At 39.4% G+C, this 15,570-nt stretch overlaps 1 protein-coding gene across 1 annotated transcript in view; it reads left to right on the top strand.

The window, feature by feature from the left end:
• Positions 1-7,399: 7,399 nt before the first annotated feature.
• The window catches only part of Myom1 (myomesin 1), a 129,643-nt gene continuing 121,472 nt past the window's right edge, over positions 7,400-15,570 (top strand). Inside the window, exons 1-2 of the mRNA XM_026394533.2 lie at positions 7,400-7,583; positions 12,053-12,393. Coding sequence (XP_026250318.2) covers positions 12,077-12,393 — 317 coding nt within the window. The 5' untranslated portion in view covers positions 7,400-7,583; positions 12,053-12,076. The remainder of the gene's footprint in view (positions 7,584-12,052; positions 12,394-15,570) is intronic.

Genomic DNA, 15,570 nt, shown 5'->3' with positions numbered 1-15,570 from the left:
GCAAAAAAAAAGAGATCCAGCTTCTGCCCACAGGTCATTCACAGTGCAAAAGACAGAAAAGTAAACACCTAAATTGTATATTGTAGTATACACTTCACATCCCAGTGGACTTGGGGAAGTCTTCCAGAAGGAGATGACATGGGGTCTTCAAGGAATAGGAGTGAAGGAAGAAATATGCTTGTGTCTCGCAGGACCAAGAGGAGCAATATGTGTGAAGGAACTGGGGCTTTAGCATCCTGGGGTTCAGGACCTGCAAGGAGACACCTATGGCTGGAACTCAGAAGGCAAGCAGGGAAACAGAGAGGTGTGGAGCTGGAGAAGGATGCCGGGCCAGATGGCGAAGATTTCCTCATCCCATGCTGAAGAGGGCAAGTAGGAAGGAACAAGTGATGAGAGGCCATGCGAAGGTCTTAAGGGAGAGAGGAAGTAATGAGCTCTGCTTGTTATTCTCCATCAGTCCATAATCACAGCCCTCATTCTGTCCTCGGCACCAGTGCCTGGATTCCTATAGTCTACAGGCTTTCTCAGACAGCATGAACAGATTCATGAATGGGAACTTTGGTTCTAGTTTGGTTCTAGTTCTAGTTGCTAATGCCATAGTGTGAAAACACTGCTGAAGCCAATTTTTTTTTTCCCCGAAATGAAGGATGTTGAAGTGTTATCATATTTCTGGAAATTCAAAGGCATCATTTCCTGACAAGTATTAGTAAATAATGAAAGGACAGATTTCAATCCAACTCAAACAAAGATCCTGGCAGACCACAGGAAGTTCTAAAAAAAATATTGATCAGCCTTAACTGCCTGACTGCTCTCTGTCCTTAGCCGTTACGGAGCACATGGACAACTTTTCAATCACCAGAGTAGTGGGCAGGAGGAGCATTGTGAATGGAAGGTATGGATCGAGGTTAAAAGAACATAACTACGGTCAACTTTTCATTATCTTGGGGGATATATATATATCCCACCCCACCCCCCTCACTGGGGTATTGAATCTAGGGCCTAGCACATGCTAGACAAGAATTCTACCACTGAACTACATCCCCAGCCCTTTTTAAATTTTTTATTTTAAGACAATGTCCCATAAAGTGGCCCAGACTGGCTGTGAACTTGCCATCCTCCAGCCTCAGCTTGCTGAATAGCTGGAACCACAGGCGTGAACCAGCATGCCCAGCATCTTGGGATCTATTAAAGGAAGGTGGTGAGACTCACCTGGGACTTTGGACATGCCTGGCATTCAGTATGCTGCCCATTCATACTGAGTTCTTCCCTTTTTTTACCCTCAGAGGTAGACAGTCTAGGAAAGGTAGGGTGGGGTCAAACCTTGGTTGTGGGGTCTGGAGCTCTGGGGGAGGCCAAGGTCACAGATTCAGAACTGGATCAACAAGAGCTTCCACAAGGACCTCTGATAACTACTGATTTTTCTGCTCGTAGGGAAATGTTTATTAATACAGCCTCTGCCCAGTCATCCAACAATCCTAGGCCTGGTGTACCTGAACAACCAAGGGCTTCCCTTTCTTCTCCTACAAATAGGAGAAGAGGTTTGGATAGGCAAAGTAAAGGTTCTTTTTTTTTTTTTAATTTTAGTTGTAGATGAACACACAATATCTTGATTTATTTTTATGTGGTGCTGAGGATCGAACCCAGGGCCTCACACATGCGAGGCAAGCGCTCTACCACTGAGCCCCAGCCCCAGCCCAAAGTGAAGTTTCTTGTGATGGAAAAGAGAACTGAGGAAAAAAGGAATAAAGATGGGCAAGTCATAAAGAATAGAAAGTGATTGCATTTCTGTAGCCATAACTGCAGCATTCCACAGGCTTGGAGTCAAGTCTAGGGGACAGGGCAGTCTGTAAGGGTCTGAGTAGGGATTAGGGCCCTGTCCCACCGCTTACCTGCCAGTGCTTTATCACTGCAGGATTGCCCTTTTTCAGGAAAACTGGCCAAGGAATTCTTATCCCATCCCCATTTGGGGAAAGAGCTCACATAGCCCCCTCCCATCCTGGAGGGCCTGATTGGCTTCATTTTTCCAATACCTAGATATGGACAACATGAGCATCAGCTCTAATTTTAGAACTAGACCTAGTTCACGTACTTGAGGTCTAGTTCATTCAATAACTAGGTCAAATTTGGTTTCTGATAAGGGTCCTCGGCCCCATCCTTCAGCCTTTCCTTCATCTCTTCTTCCCTTCACCGACCTTCCTGTATGCATGATATACAGACTTAAAGCAATGATAGTGTATCTGAAACACATTTCTGGGTTATTTCCAATATAGTATGGTTTAAAGTCATAAAATGATGCTCTCAGGAAGGAGCGTTTCAGAGGTGAGCTATCAACTACAAGCAGACTTTTTGGAGCAAGGAGGATTTATTTTACCCTTCCCTCCTTTGCACCCAAATTGCTCCACATAGGATGTTGCTAAATCAGCTCATAAGCAAGGCAAGACTAGACTAGTCACTTTTGGATCAATAACCCAGGTAAGCTGGAAATCATATTAGAGATCATTAGTCCCAGTACTTTATTTTGTAATTGAGAAAATGGAGCTCCAGAATTATGAAATGATTTTTTAAAGTCCCTCAATAATAAATATCAGAATTAGATGCCAGAACCTGTCACCCTCAATACACACACACACACACACACACACACACATACACACATGCACACACACACTTAATTAGATGAATAGGCTACAACAAATGTACTGCTTGCAAAAGAGCTCACTGAACAATGTCTTTAAGCTATTCCTTCTGTTGAAAACATCTGTTTTTGTTTGTTTTGCTGTGCTGGGGACTGAACCCAGGGCCTCACACATCCCAGGCAAACGCTCTGCCACTAAACCACATCCACAGCCCTGAAAGCATCTGCATGGAAAAATGTTACTTAGAATTTAGAAATCTTTGATCTCAGGACAGGGTCTGTGTCAGTCATTTTTGCTTCTCTGTACCTATCATGGTGCTTTACATAATAGGTGGACAGTGGATGAAGTCATTGGATTTGTCCCTTCAGTTTCTATCTTTTAAAAGAGAGGGATTTTTTGGGGTTTTGCTGTGTACAGATGTAACAGCTGACCAAATTATCCTTCTCTATTAAATACACTATTTCATCTATCCTATTGTAATATAATTATCATTAATTATTAATAATTATTAATAATTATTAATTATTATTGAGGAATCTGTCTACTCAACTACCTGGCAGCTATTTTGAGGACATGGGTTAGTCACCTCTGCACCCTAGAGGATAGCACAAAGCCTGAAACATTGGTAGGTTTTTCATAAATGTCTTATGAACTGAACTGAGCAATTGCTCAGGTTTTTTTTCCATGTCATTAGTGTATGGATTTTATTTGTTAATTAAAACCAGCAACTTAGAAAAAAACTTGATTAATTTCAGTTGGAGTTTAGTTTTTGTTGTTTTTACATTTCATCTCTAAAGAATATTTTTGTTGTTTATTCCCTTGTGCATAGAGTAACGATTTGCTATTAATTTCTTCTCTACTACTGTAAAACAAAAATGAGCTGGCAAAATGCTAGATTGCTAAACATCTTTTATGCATTTATTTTGGCTTTTAGAATATACTATTGTTAGTTAAACTTGTTACTTCACACTTAGAAAACATTAATGTCCTCACAGTTTAAAGAGAAAATGTATCTACTTTAAATAAGACTACTTTTTAAGAAGCTAGAATTCTTGAAGCAAATATCTTCTGAAGTTTCCAACTTCTATAGTTATATGCTTTTTTTAAAAGTATGTTGAATTAGCCGGGTGTGGTGGTGCACGCCTGTAATCCCTGCAGTTTGGGAGGCTGAGGCAGGAGGATTAAAATTTCAAAGCCAGCCTTAGCAATTTAGTGAGGCCCTAAGCAACTTAGTGAGACCCTGTCTCAAAATAAAAAAAATAAATATAGGCTGGGGATGTGGCTCAGTGGTTAAGTGCCTCTGAGTTCAATCCCTGGTACCAAAAAAGAGAGGGGGGAAAAGTATGTTATGTTATAGGGGTTTCTGGGAAATTTGAAATTAACAGGAGTATGGTACTCCATTAAGTTCACAATAATTACACATCCATTAAGGGCATTGTGAGAAAATCAGAGTAATCAACAGCATGAGTACAAATCTATTAAGGGAACTGTGACTAAATCAAATAATCAGTTTGAATGAGCCCAACTAATTTTTTTTTCTTTAACTTTAGTTTTATTATCTAATACATGACTATATATAATTTATTATCTGGATGGTTGTATTTTGGATAAATATGCTATTAGAAAGGACTGAATACAGATGATGCTATAGCAGAAAGATCACTTAGGACCCTAGGCTGGGTCTAGCTCACACTTCTTTTGTACAATCTTATGTATATTTGTTTGCAATATACTCTTTGACTTTCACTGGGCTCCTGAATGGTCAATGAATAAATGATAATATCTCAATATATTTATCTCACAATGTATGGGGACTTCTCTCATTTTGTGTTCCTGATGGGGATCAAAGTGCAGTAAATACTTCAATGTATTGATACATTGCTACATGCAGCCAGTACATTTTGACCTACTAAATATATTTTCGCATAAGAAACATAAATGAAACTCTTCTTCCATAACAGTTTTTTCTTCTAATGGATATTATTATCCACACATGGTGCTTTCTAAGCATACACACAATAATACATGGATAAATGGTTGAGAGGCAGCACCGTCTGACCAATCAGTTTGGACTCTGCACAACAGACCTGGATTTGAATCACCTGTCACATTCTAATTGTGTGACTTAACACAACTAATATTAATCTCTCTAAGTATCAGCTTCTTAATTCATAGTGTGTTTTAACATGTGTCCGATCATCAAATAAAATATTGTAAAGCAATTAGTAATACTAATTACTAATATGCCAAACATAAATATTAGCTAGTATTACAATGATTTGTGCTTCTAATTTGTGTTTATTTTTCCCTTTCCTGCTTTGAGAGGATTTGAAGCAACACACTATGTTCTCTACAGAAAAAGCTCACCCAGGAGCCATCCCAGTGGCTGGTAGATAAAACTTGAGAAGAGTCACTATATTCTGTATTGTATGTTTGAAGAACAAATTGATGCTTGGGGAACACAAAGCTTAAAACATTTATGGATTCTAGACAACTGAAATGTTCATTTGCAGACTAACCAGAGAGTATATAGATGAAGAATTGCCAGGTTGAATTTTCCCAGGAAACTGGATCAGGAGCTAAGTGGAAAGATTCTTTCACATGCTTTGGGTAACTCAGAAGCTGACCCTCTGTTATGAATGGAGACCTATATTGCCCTTGAAAGACTGTTTCAAAACAGCTAGTTTCCTGTCAACAAAATGTCCTTAGAGGACACAGCAATACATGACAACAAGTACTGGACTTTGGAATCCAAATATTTCTGAATGGACTGCATTTGTGTCATCCACAAACTTTGATCTCAAAAATGACTTCACCTTTTAAAGCCTCTCTTCCCTTAGCTATATAATGGAGCTAGTGATACCTACCTTGCAGGGTATTAGGAGAATTCAGTGGGATCATGTATATAAAGTACTGATCCCAGTGTTTGGCATTTGATAAGTCCTCAATGATGTAACTGTAATTATCATCAAGAAAGTAATTATATCACCCCAGCAAGAATGGATATTATAAAAAAAAATTAAAGACAGGAAGTGCTAAGCAATAATGTGAAGAAAAAAGGAACACTTTCACACTGTTGGTGGGAATATAAAGTAGTACAGCTATTATGGAGAAACAGTATGGACGTTCCTCAAAAGGCCAAAAATAGAACTACCATGAGATTCAGTAATCCCACCACTGGGTATACATCCAAAGGAAATGGAATCGATATGTTAAAGAGACATCTGGAGCACTATTCACAATAACCAAGAAATGGAAACAACCAAAGTGTCCATTCAATGATAAATAAATTTTTAAAACTGTGGTACACATACACAGTGGAATTCTATTTGCCCATTAAAAAGTAGGAAATTTCGTCATTTGTGACAACGCGGATGTAACTAGAGATCATTATGTTAAGTGAAATAAGCCAGACACAGAAAGACAAGTGCCACATGATGTCACTCAAGTTAGATAGGAGTAAGAAGCTCTGGTATGCTATTATTGCACATAGAGTGACCACAGATAGTGATAATGCACTGTACACTTCAAAAAGCTAGAAGAAAGGAGTTTGAACATTTCTTCCCATAAAGAAACATTAAATGTTTCAGGACACAGGTATGTTTATCCTAATTTAAACACTGTACATTATATACATGTATTGAAACATCACATGGTACCCCATTAATATGTACAATTTTTGTGTTTTTATGTATCAATTAAAATAAATTTAATTTAAGCTAGAAAATAAAAAAGTAACTTTTAAAAAGAAAGTAAATACAAAGCACACAATAATATTTGGGGCTAATATTTTGATAGATGACAGGGATCTGTATTCAGTCAATATAATTACTTGCAAGAACACAGACCAATGTATATTATCTAAACAATGAACTTGTATATTATTACTGTCGATAATAATAGTTGACATTTACTGGGTCTTCATCCTGTGGCAGTCGCTGGGCTAAATGCTTTACCTGCGTTGGAACATTTAATTTCAGCAATCCTACAACTTGGATGCTATAACCACCATTTTTTTCAGAGAAAGAAATTGAAACTTGGAGAAGCAGAAGTTGCTTGAGGTTCATGGCCATGTAGGGTCAAGAAAGGCCTGGAACTTGCATCTGAGGAGAGTCCACAGTGCAGGCTCTACCAGAGCCACCTCCTCTTTAGCTCCACTGACTCAAAAACAGAATTTCTTTGGTCTTTCTCTGAGTTTAGGAAAGACAAAACATTGAGTTTCTTCCCCAAAGGCTTTCGTTAATGATCCAGGAGACAAATAACCAGACCAGAGCTCTGACTTACTTTGCAAATTTTCCTGAAATGAGAGAAACGGTGACTGTATCATGAGGCCCAAACTACCACCACGCACGACCCATTTCTTGCTTTGCCTCCAGTTAGCCTCCAATTTTCCCTTTCACTCTGTATCTTTTCAGTGTATTGTACACCTGTTATTAACAGCACACCCAGAATCATATCTTGGCATTAAAATTCCATGAAGTCCATTTTGAGAATCGGATTACTACACCTATTTTTAGCTGTCCACACAAACCACTCTTTCCATTATACTTTCAAATATGCTGGGTTACAGTGATATTGAACACAGCTCTTATAGCCAAATAAAAACCCCATGCTTGTCTAATCAGACCGGACCGTTGTCCACACTAATATAATCACATTAGGAAGGCAGCTACCTGCCTGTGCCTTTCCTCCTCAGAGTCTGGGACTACCCTCCCCATTTGCTGCTATATTTATCTGCCTTCTTGGCCATAAAAGGCTGGCTGTGGGGCCCTGACATTCTGCTGCCTGACCACATGCATTATTTTTGAACTGGCCCCCAGGGTCCCTGCCTTTAGCCCTGCCTCTGAACTTTTTCTTGGATTCAACCTAGAGTGGGGTTTTCATTCTCTCCTCCAGCTCCTCGGCCACATCAGAACATTTCCCCCACCATTACTCCTTTGGAAACTGGTAAGTGTGACAGCCAGGCAGAGAAAATGCACTTGAGCGCTTATGTGCTCATCAGCACTGCAGTGTGTAGCTTCTTGCTTGCCTCTCAGCTCAGCAGTTTTCTCACAGAGATTTCAGAATAGCAGAGAAATAGGAATCTGGGAACTAGAACAGCAGGGAGCCAACTGGGCTGGCAGGGTTATTTTCTCAGATCATTGTATTCTTTTTAAATTGAGCTGCCATTCCTAGAGCTATAAGATCATGTTTGTCTCAGATTCAACTCTGACTACTCTTTCCTCGTTACAATTCAGTAGTTTGGTTGAAATCTGGAATGGACGAGGGGCAGGAAATCCTGTGCTTTCCTTTCTCTGATGATAAACTGGGCCAAAATGAGGCAAATTAACGCTGAGGTTACTAGTTTATGATCCAGTGATTTTTTTACTCTGACAATGTCATCAGTGTGTGTCTGTGTGCACCATGGTTCTTCTAACTTGAAAATGATTAACTCAGATTTCAGAGGCAGCACCGATTCCCCACAGAATGATCCTGAAGTTAACACCTTCTGGGAATAATTTTAATCAGATTTCAACCTTGAATGCCTGCTTATCTAAAAGTATCACATGAAGATTACAACTATGGAGTTTGTATTTCTTCCTAAATTACCAAATTGTTTCTGAAAATAAAATTTAAGTTTTAAAGGAACAGAAGACAACAAAACCATTTGTCCTGCCAACAAACTCTAGTTGTCCAGTGGTGGGGATAATCCTTGTCTACTTGATGAAGAGGAGGAAGTTATACCTTCCTTCCAGAGGTCAACCAGTTCTGTTGACTTAACGTCAAGCCCTGTTTACTTGTAATGCGTGATCCATGTGCATGGAATATTAAATATTATTAAAAATAGACACACTGGGAGAAATAAAAATAGAGAAGAAAATAGAATTGGGGTAAGATTTAAAGATTTTATTTTGTGAAAATTATTTCAAATCATCAGGGTAGTGACTTTAGCTTATGATAAGTGGAAAAACCTTTATTATTTATTTGTAGATCATTCAGACAGTATTTGCCATGTGATAGTGTGGTATGTATTGTTATAGAAACATATCTAATATCTTTGTAACTGCCTGACATAATTCTATATTTATTCTAATCTTTTGTATTATCAAAATTCATATATAATTATTAATTATCTATGACAATTTTATTCTGTACATTTAAGAACAGAAAAGAGCAATCTATTTAAGGGTTGAAGCAGAGTTGCTTGTTAGTAGCTATTTTTTTCCTCTTAGGAAATGCCATGTAGACTGATATCTTCCTTGAGACCTAAGATACATATTTCTGGAGTGAAGTTTGCTAGATTTTCTTCTCTAGGGAATACATACTGACTTTTAAAATAGTTTAAATGAAAAGGATTATTAAATATGGGAAAAATATAGCAACTGTAGAAGGATTTACTTCTTCAGGTTTTTAAGAAAAACAAGTTTTGGAAAAAACTGATTACTCCAAAACTGATTTTCTTATAAGATTTTTTTTTTTTTTTGACTGGGTATTGAATTCAGGAACACTCAACTACTGAGCCACATTTCTAGCCCTATTTTGGATTTTATTTAGAGACAGGGCCTCACTGAGTTGCTTAGCACCTCACTTTTGCTGAGGCTGCCTGTGAACTCACGATCCTCCTGCCTCAGCCTCCAGAGCTGCTGGGATTACAGGTATATGCCACTGCACCCAGCTTCTTATAAGATTTTAAAACAATATTTGAAAAGATGCATAAAAGCATTTAAAAAACTAGGAGGGGAGACATCTATAAAACTGTTATGTTGTCCGCACAGCTGATAAGTCTCCTAACAGTGAGCAGATTATTCAGGAAAGCTAATGTAATGTGAAGTCTCCCCTTCCAATGCTAAGCAAGCTCCATCTTTGATTTTCAGTATAATGGTAACTAGTTCACAACGCCAACTGCCATCCTGAGGAATGACTCTCTTACTTCTTCGTGTAGGAAGTCTGGAAGCCTTCATATTCCTTGTAAAGCAAATAATTTTTCTGATATACCCTTTTGAAGTGTTCCTAAGATTTGACAGAGCTTGTGAGTAACATTGCCATAACTCCAAGGCTCAGTCCTAGCACCTACTTTTCCATTTACATTTGTTCTCATCTAGTTTTTTTGTTTCTTTGGTCTTTGAGCGCCACCAATATGCTGTTTGCTCTCTAATGCAGGTTTTTATACTGGTCTACTCCCTGAACTCCAGAGTCACATATCCAGCTTCACATTTTAGGCCTCCTCTTAAAGGTCTCGCAAGCATCTCAGATGCAGACTGTCTCAAACCAACCTTGTGTTCTTCCAACTCAAACCAAGGCTTTCTTATCCTCCCCATCTCCGTCATAACAACCTCAGTCTTCCAGTTACTCAGGCAAAACCCTTGGCATTATCTCTCTTCACACTCTAATTCAGAACTTCCATCGAATGTTATTTGTTCTATCTTCCAAAACTGTGCACCATCTGACCACTTGTCACATTTTCACCACTACCGCTGTCATTGCTACCCTGGATACTGCGGTAGCCTTTGTGTTGTGTGCTAGGGCCACCATAGCAAAGTACCACAGACTGGATGGCTTACCTAACAGAGACTTCTTTTCTTACAATGCTGGAGGCTAGCTATCCAAGATGCAAGGGCTGGTTTTCTCTGAGGCCCCTCTTTGGTTTGTAGATTGCCCTCCTCTCCTCCCTTTGTTTCCACATGGTCCTCCCACTGTTATATGTACAGATAATGCGTCCCAATTTCCTTTTCTTTTAGGGACACCAAGAGTCATTCTCAGCTCAGAGCCTTCCAATGGCTTCTCAGTCTCTCAGAATAAAAGACCAAGTCCTTACTGTCGCCTATAGTACCCTACACTATCTGCCCTTCCCCCTGCCTGCCCCTCATCTCTAGGACACCATCTTTGCCTCTCCCTCCTCCCACACCCCCTGCCTCTCTGGCTGGAGCGTGATAAGTGCCCCTTCCTCAGGGCCTCTGCACTGGTATTTTATCTAGAGCACTCCTCCCCCCGATACGCTCATGGTCAGATGTCACCTTCCAGCAAAGCCATCCCTGATGGGGCTATTAAAAATTGCATCTATCCCTCTTTCCTGCTTGATTTTTCCTCTATCGCACTTAGCACATGCTAATATATCCCAAACATTAATTTTCATGACTATCTCTTACAATAGAATATACAGGTCTAACTATTCCAGTTATCCTATGCCTTGGTATAAGATTTTAAATCTTCTTGTAAGATTTATCCAAAAGAAATTTGGGTAAAAAAATTTACCCAAAAGAACTAAAATCAGCACATTATAGTGATCCGAGAATATCAATATTTATAGCAACACAATTCATAAGAGTTAAGTTATGGAACCAGCTCCAGTGCCTATCAACAGACAAACAGATAAAGAAAATGTGCTGTTTATTCACAATGGTGTTTTACTCAGCCATAAAGAAGAAAAAAATCATGGCATTTGCCAGTAAATGGATGAAACTGGAGAACAGCATGCAGGTGAAATAAACTAGACTCAGAAAGTCAAAGGTCAATTATTTTTTCTCCCATGGAAAACCTAGAGCAAAATAAGGAGGGTGGGCGGGGGCAGGAGGGTGAATTCCATGAAAATAGAAGGGAGATCAGTGGAATAGATGAAGGAGATTGAGGAGGAGAGAGAAGGATTCGGAAAAGGGAGGAACTGCAGGATGAAATTAACCTTATGCTACATATATGTAAGATACACCACAGTGAGGTCCACCTATGTGTATCTTTAAAATACTGATTAAAAACAATAAATAAAGAGATGGAAGGAAGACAAGTAGAGAAGGGAAATAGGGTGGGAGGAAGGATGGAAAGAGGAAGTACCCGGGGACTAAAATAGAGCAAATTACATTCCGTGCATGTATGATTGTGTCAAAATGAACCCCACTATTATGTATAACTATAATGCACTAATAAAAAACATTTTTTTTAAAAGGAATATACCATTCTGGAGTAGGTTATTACAGCAGAGATTTTGCTTTTGGTTTGTCTTTGTTCACCTCTGTATTTCTTGTGCTAGGATAATTCCAGGCCCACAGTGGGTGCTCACTAATTATTTGTTGAGTGAATATCACATTGCACTCCATCATTACATATGATCCCAAATGAAGCCCCTGTCAGAATGAAATGCAAAAAAAAAAAAATTAGAAATGTTTATGGCAGAGGGCCCAAAGGAAAAAGCACAACAGTAAGGGTCAAGAAACCCTGCTAAGCCCTCCTAAATATAAAGAAAAAAAGAAGGCACAGGACAGGAAGGGACATATAGGTTATGTGGGAGGGAGTTTACTGAGTAACCCGTTAGACTGAACCTCACATCCTTTTCCATTCACCCCTTGGAAAGATGAATGCATGCATTCTTTCACGTTGGTTTGGAGGACTTGTCCTCTGGCCTGGGTTCCTTAATAACTGACTCAAGAACTGCTGTCCTCTTGTAGGCTGCCTGCTCCCCTCAAGGGCCCATGATGTCGCTACCTTTCTATCAGAGGTCCCACCAGCACTATGATCTCAGCTACCGCAACAAGGACCTTCGCACCACCATGAGCCAGTACCAGCAGGAGAAGAAGCGCTCGGCCATCTACACCCACGGCTCCACCGCCTACAGCAGTCGGTCCTCGGCGGCTCACCGCCAGGAGTCGCAGGCCTCCATCCAGGCGTCGGCCTCCTCCTACCAGCAGCAAGCCTCGCAGGCCTCCCATCTTGGAAGCTCGCAGTTCTCCCTGGACTCCCAAGTCAGTCGCAAGGCAGCCTCAGCCTACGATTATGGCTACTCCCACGGGTAGGTCTTGGTCCTCCCAAATCACTTTTCCTGGCTCCTTCCATGTGGCAGCTCTACCTTGAAACCAGGTGTGGAGAAAGAATAGGTTTGGGGAGTATAGACACCTGAGATACAGGTATAGACACCTGAGATACAGGTATAGACACCTGAGACCTGTGTCTATACCTATTGCCCATGATTGTCTCTTTGGGATTCACAGAGAGGTTCCTAGTTCTCTTGGCGAGTCTCACTGGCGATTCCTGCTGTGATATTTCTAGAAGCAGGGACATTTTGCCACCAGTTACTTTAGCAGCCCGCAGAGCCAGAAAATATCATTTCAACACTCACAGCAGGTCTCCTGGCTCTCTGAAGGTTTTTTGCTTAGATGAGAGGCCACCAGGGTAGAAGTTAAAATTCACAGGTCACAGAGGGCTAAATGATGGCAGAGATTGATTCTATTTTTTTCGGCCTCAGAAAGCCAATAATCAAAATTCTGAGCTATTATTCAAGCAGAAAATGTTTTCTTTAGCATTTTATTAAACAAAAAAACTTGGCCTTATCTCAGTCAGCCTAAGACCGATAGAACCAAACCTGTATTGTCACAAAATTAGATTTATTGACCCAACAATGTGGCAGACTACAGATAACTAGAATGAGTTACTTTAGGATTTTAGGAAATGTGGAGTTTAGATGCAGATCTGGTCTGCAGAGCAACCCCAAGATCTCATTTCTTTGGAAACAATAAAGTTAAGGTCAACGTGGACTGTTGTATCCAAAAACCCTTGGTTGGAGCTCTTTACCTGGGGTGGGAGCAAAGGCTGGTTTTCTGGGGTCAACAAGCAACTGAGATCCTTTAGGTAAGAGTGAGATGTTTCATTCCTACTGATGTGAACAGCAAACTCACCAATAGTCTGATTGCAGAGAAAAAAGTTCCATCTGCAGTCACCCAAAGAAAGAGGTTAGTTGCTATGACGCTATGCAGCAGCAGCAGCCCTGGGAGAAATGTTCTTTCTTGTTAATTTTGCATTTGGCTTCTCTGAGTCTGTTGGTCCAGACCAATGAATGTTGTTTTCTAAATCCAAAGCACTTTTATTTTCTCAGTATTCAGAATAAAATACTTTATAGAGATGTTAAAAAAAAAAACACTTGCAAGATACATGTGATTTTTTTAAAAAATTGAAAGTCTATCTTTAGCCTACAAAAAGAATTGCTGATATCCAAAAGCATAGACATTTCTAGACTATGTGGTCAGTAGCCACCTGCTGCCTCTAATCCTCTTCTCCAAAGCATGGGGCATAGTGGCATTTTTTTGTTATAAATACGATATCATTTTAAGTCTTCCAAAATTTAAGTCCATAAAATATCTGGTAAAGCAACTGGAAAAGGGGCTTATCTCTGGACATCTAAAGTTTTTGAGGAAATAATAGAGTGATGTGTATGAGTAGACATGAAGAAGTTTTTCCAAGAACAGAAATTCTTAAATTCCTGTTGGGTTTGAGCAGCACGTGATCTCCAGCTGTCCTTTGGTCAGTGACCGTGGCCTCCTGGGAGCGTCTGCTAAGTTCAGTAACAGAGCCAGAGCCTTCTGGGGTTTACCTGGAATGTATGATGGCAACCTTCTGAAATTCCATTTAAAATGGAGCAGGATCGTTTTGCAGTCTCACTTTCATAGGTCATGGTCTGCCGTGGGGTATTCATAAGGATCTCATGTTGGCTGGAAATATGGAAATATTGTTGCTGAGGTGAATTCATTTCTTTTAGCACTTGCTTCAGAGGAACTGCCTTCCAAAGAAAGGTTGGGAGGAATTAACACCATGTGTATGTGACAGTATCATTTTGTTCTCCTGAAAAATGTTCCATAGATACCATTCAAGAACCTCAATTAGGAAAGCAGCTGTCTTGTAATGGAGGAGGATTTACATCCTCAATATCCATTTTCTTGGACTGTCTGTGCTAGGTCTGTAGAAGATGGGTGTTTTTGTTATCATGCAATTGTTAGCATATAACTTTTTGGGTAGTTATTTCATTTTGCCAATGTGGAAGAATCTGTAGAATTTTGTAAGCTTGTATTTTTATATTTTCTTTTTGTCTTCTTTTCCTTTTTTTCTTTCTTTTTTTTAATGTGTGGTGTGTGTGTGTGTGTGTGTGTGTGTGTGTGTGTGCACCAACCATTTTTATTTTTTATTTTGAGACAGGGTCTTGCTATGTTGCTGAGGCCCTCACAAAGTTATTGAGACTGTTCTTGAACTTGCAATCCTCCTGCCTCAGTCTCCCAAACTGCTGGGATTACAGGTGTGAGCATGAACTTCTATTTTTAAGTGATACTTACTTCTTCAGCTTTACATTTATATGTAATTCTTAAATTATTTTAATTTGATATGTCCTATATTTAACCACGTGTGTAATATTCATATTTGTTCATAACCTGATGTATTACACAAAAGATTCTATTTGTATTACATAAAAGATTGAGTATACTCAGAAATCATTTGCTCTATAGAGTCTTAGAAAGACTTAGCCATTTTAGGTATAAATAGTCTTAGACAATAAACTTTCTATAGGAAATTAAACTATAATCATTTCTTGTATTCAACGTTCTATCTTGCTCCTTTCTACTGTGTGTATATTTACATAGGTAGGTGGGTATTCATTAATGGCTTGCTATGTTTGAACAACTGTTTTCTTGGTAGAAACATGTTGAGCTAGAAGCAAGTAAGAGAAGAATATACCAATGATGTCTTTTTTCCTTTGTATCATGCAACCTAAAAGGCCAACCTAATCCTGGAGGTATTTTTGTCTTTCTTTTTTTAGGCACAAAACTAACAGGTGCAGATAATGTTCTTTGAACACTTTAAGTCTTCATAATTCCTTTAGGCAGTATTTAAGTTTGTTCAAAATGAAATGATTTTTTTTTCCTTGCTAAGTGAAATATCCCTTTAGATTTTGAACAGTGCTGTCGATTAAGGCCCCTAGAGATAGAAATGCACTTCTGTGGAGTGGAGTGGATATAAGCACTCAGCTTGGTCTTGGTCTATTTTTATCCTCTGCTCTGTAGTTAGATGCCCAGTGCTAAAGTGGAAACTATGGAGATTTATAGAGCTCAGGGCTTGGCTGACCTTAGTGAGTCTTAGGAACAATGGCTTGCTTGGTGTCAATGTGATTGTACAACAGATTGGTTATTAACTGTATTCGGAGCCA

The sequence above is a fragment of the Urocitellus parryii genome, chromosome 13 (assembly GCF_045843805.1).
Source record: "Urocitellus parryii isolate mUroPar1 chromosome 13, mUroPar1.hap1, whole genome shotgun sequence".
NCBI lineage: Eukaryota > Metazoa > Chordata > Mammalia > Rodentia > Sciuridae > Urocitellus > Urocitellus parryii.
This window is presented reverse-complemented; position numbering and strand designations above follow the sequence as displayed.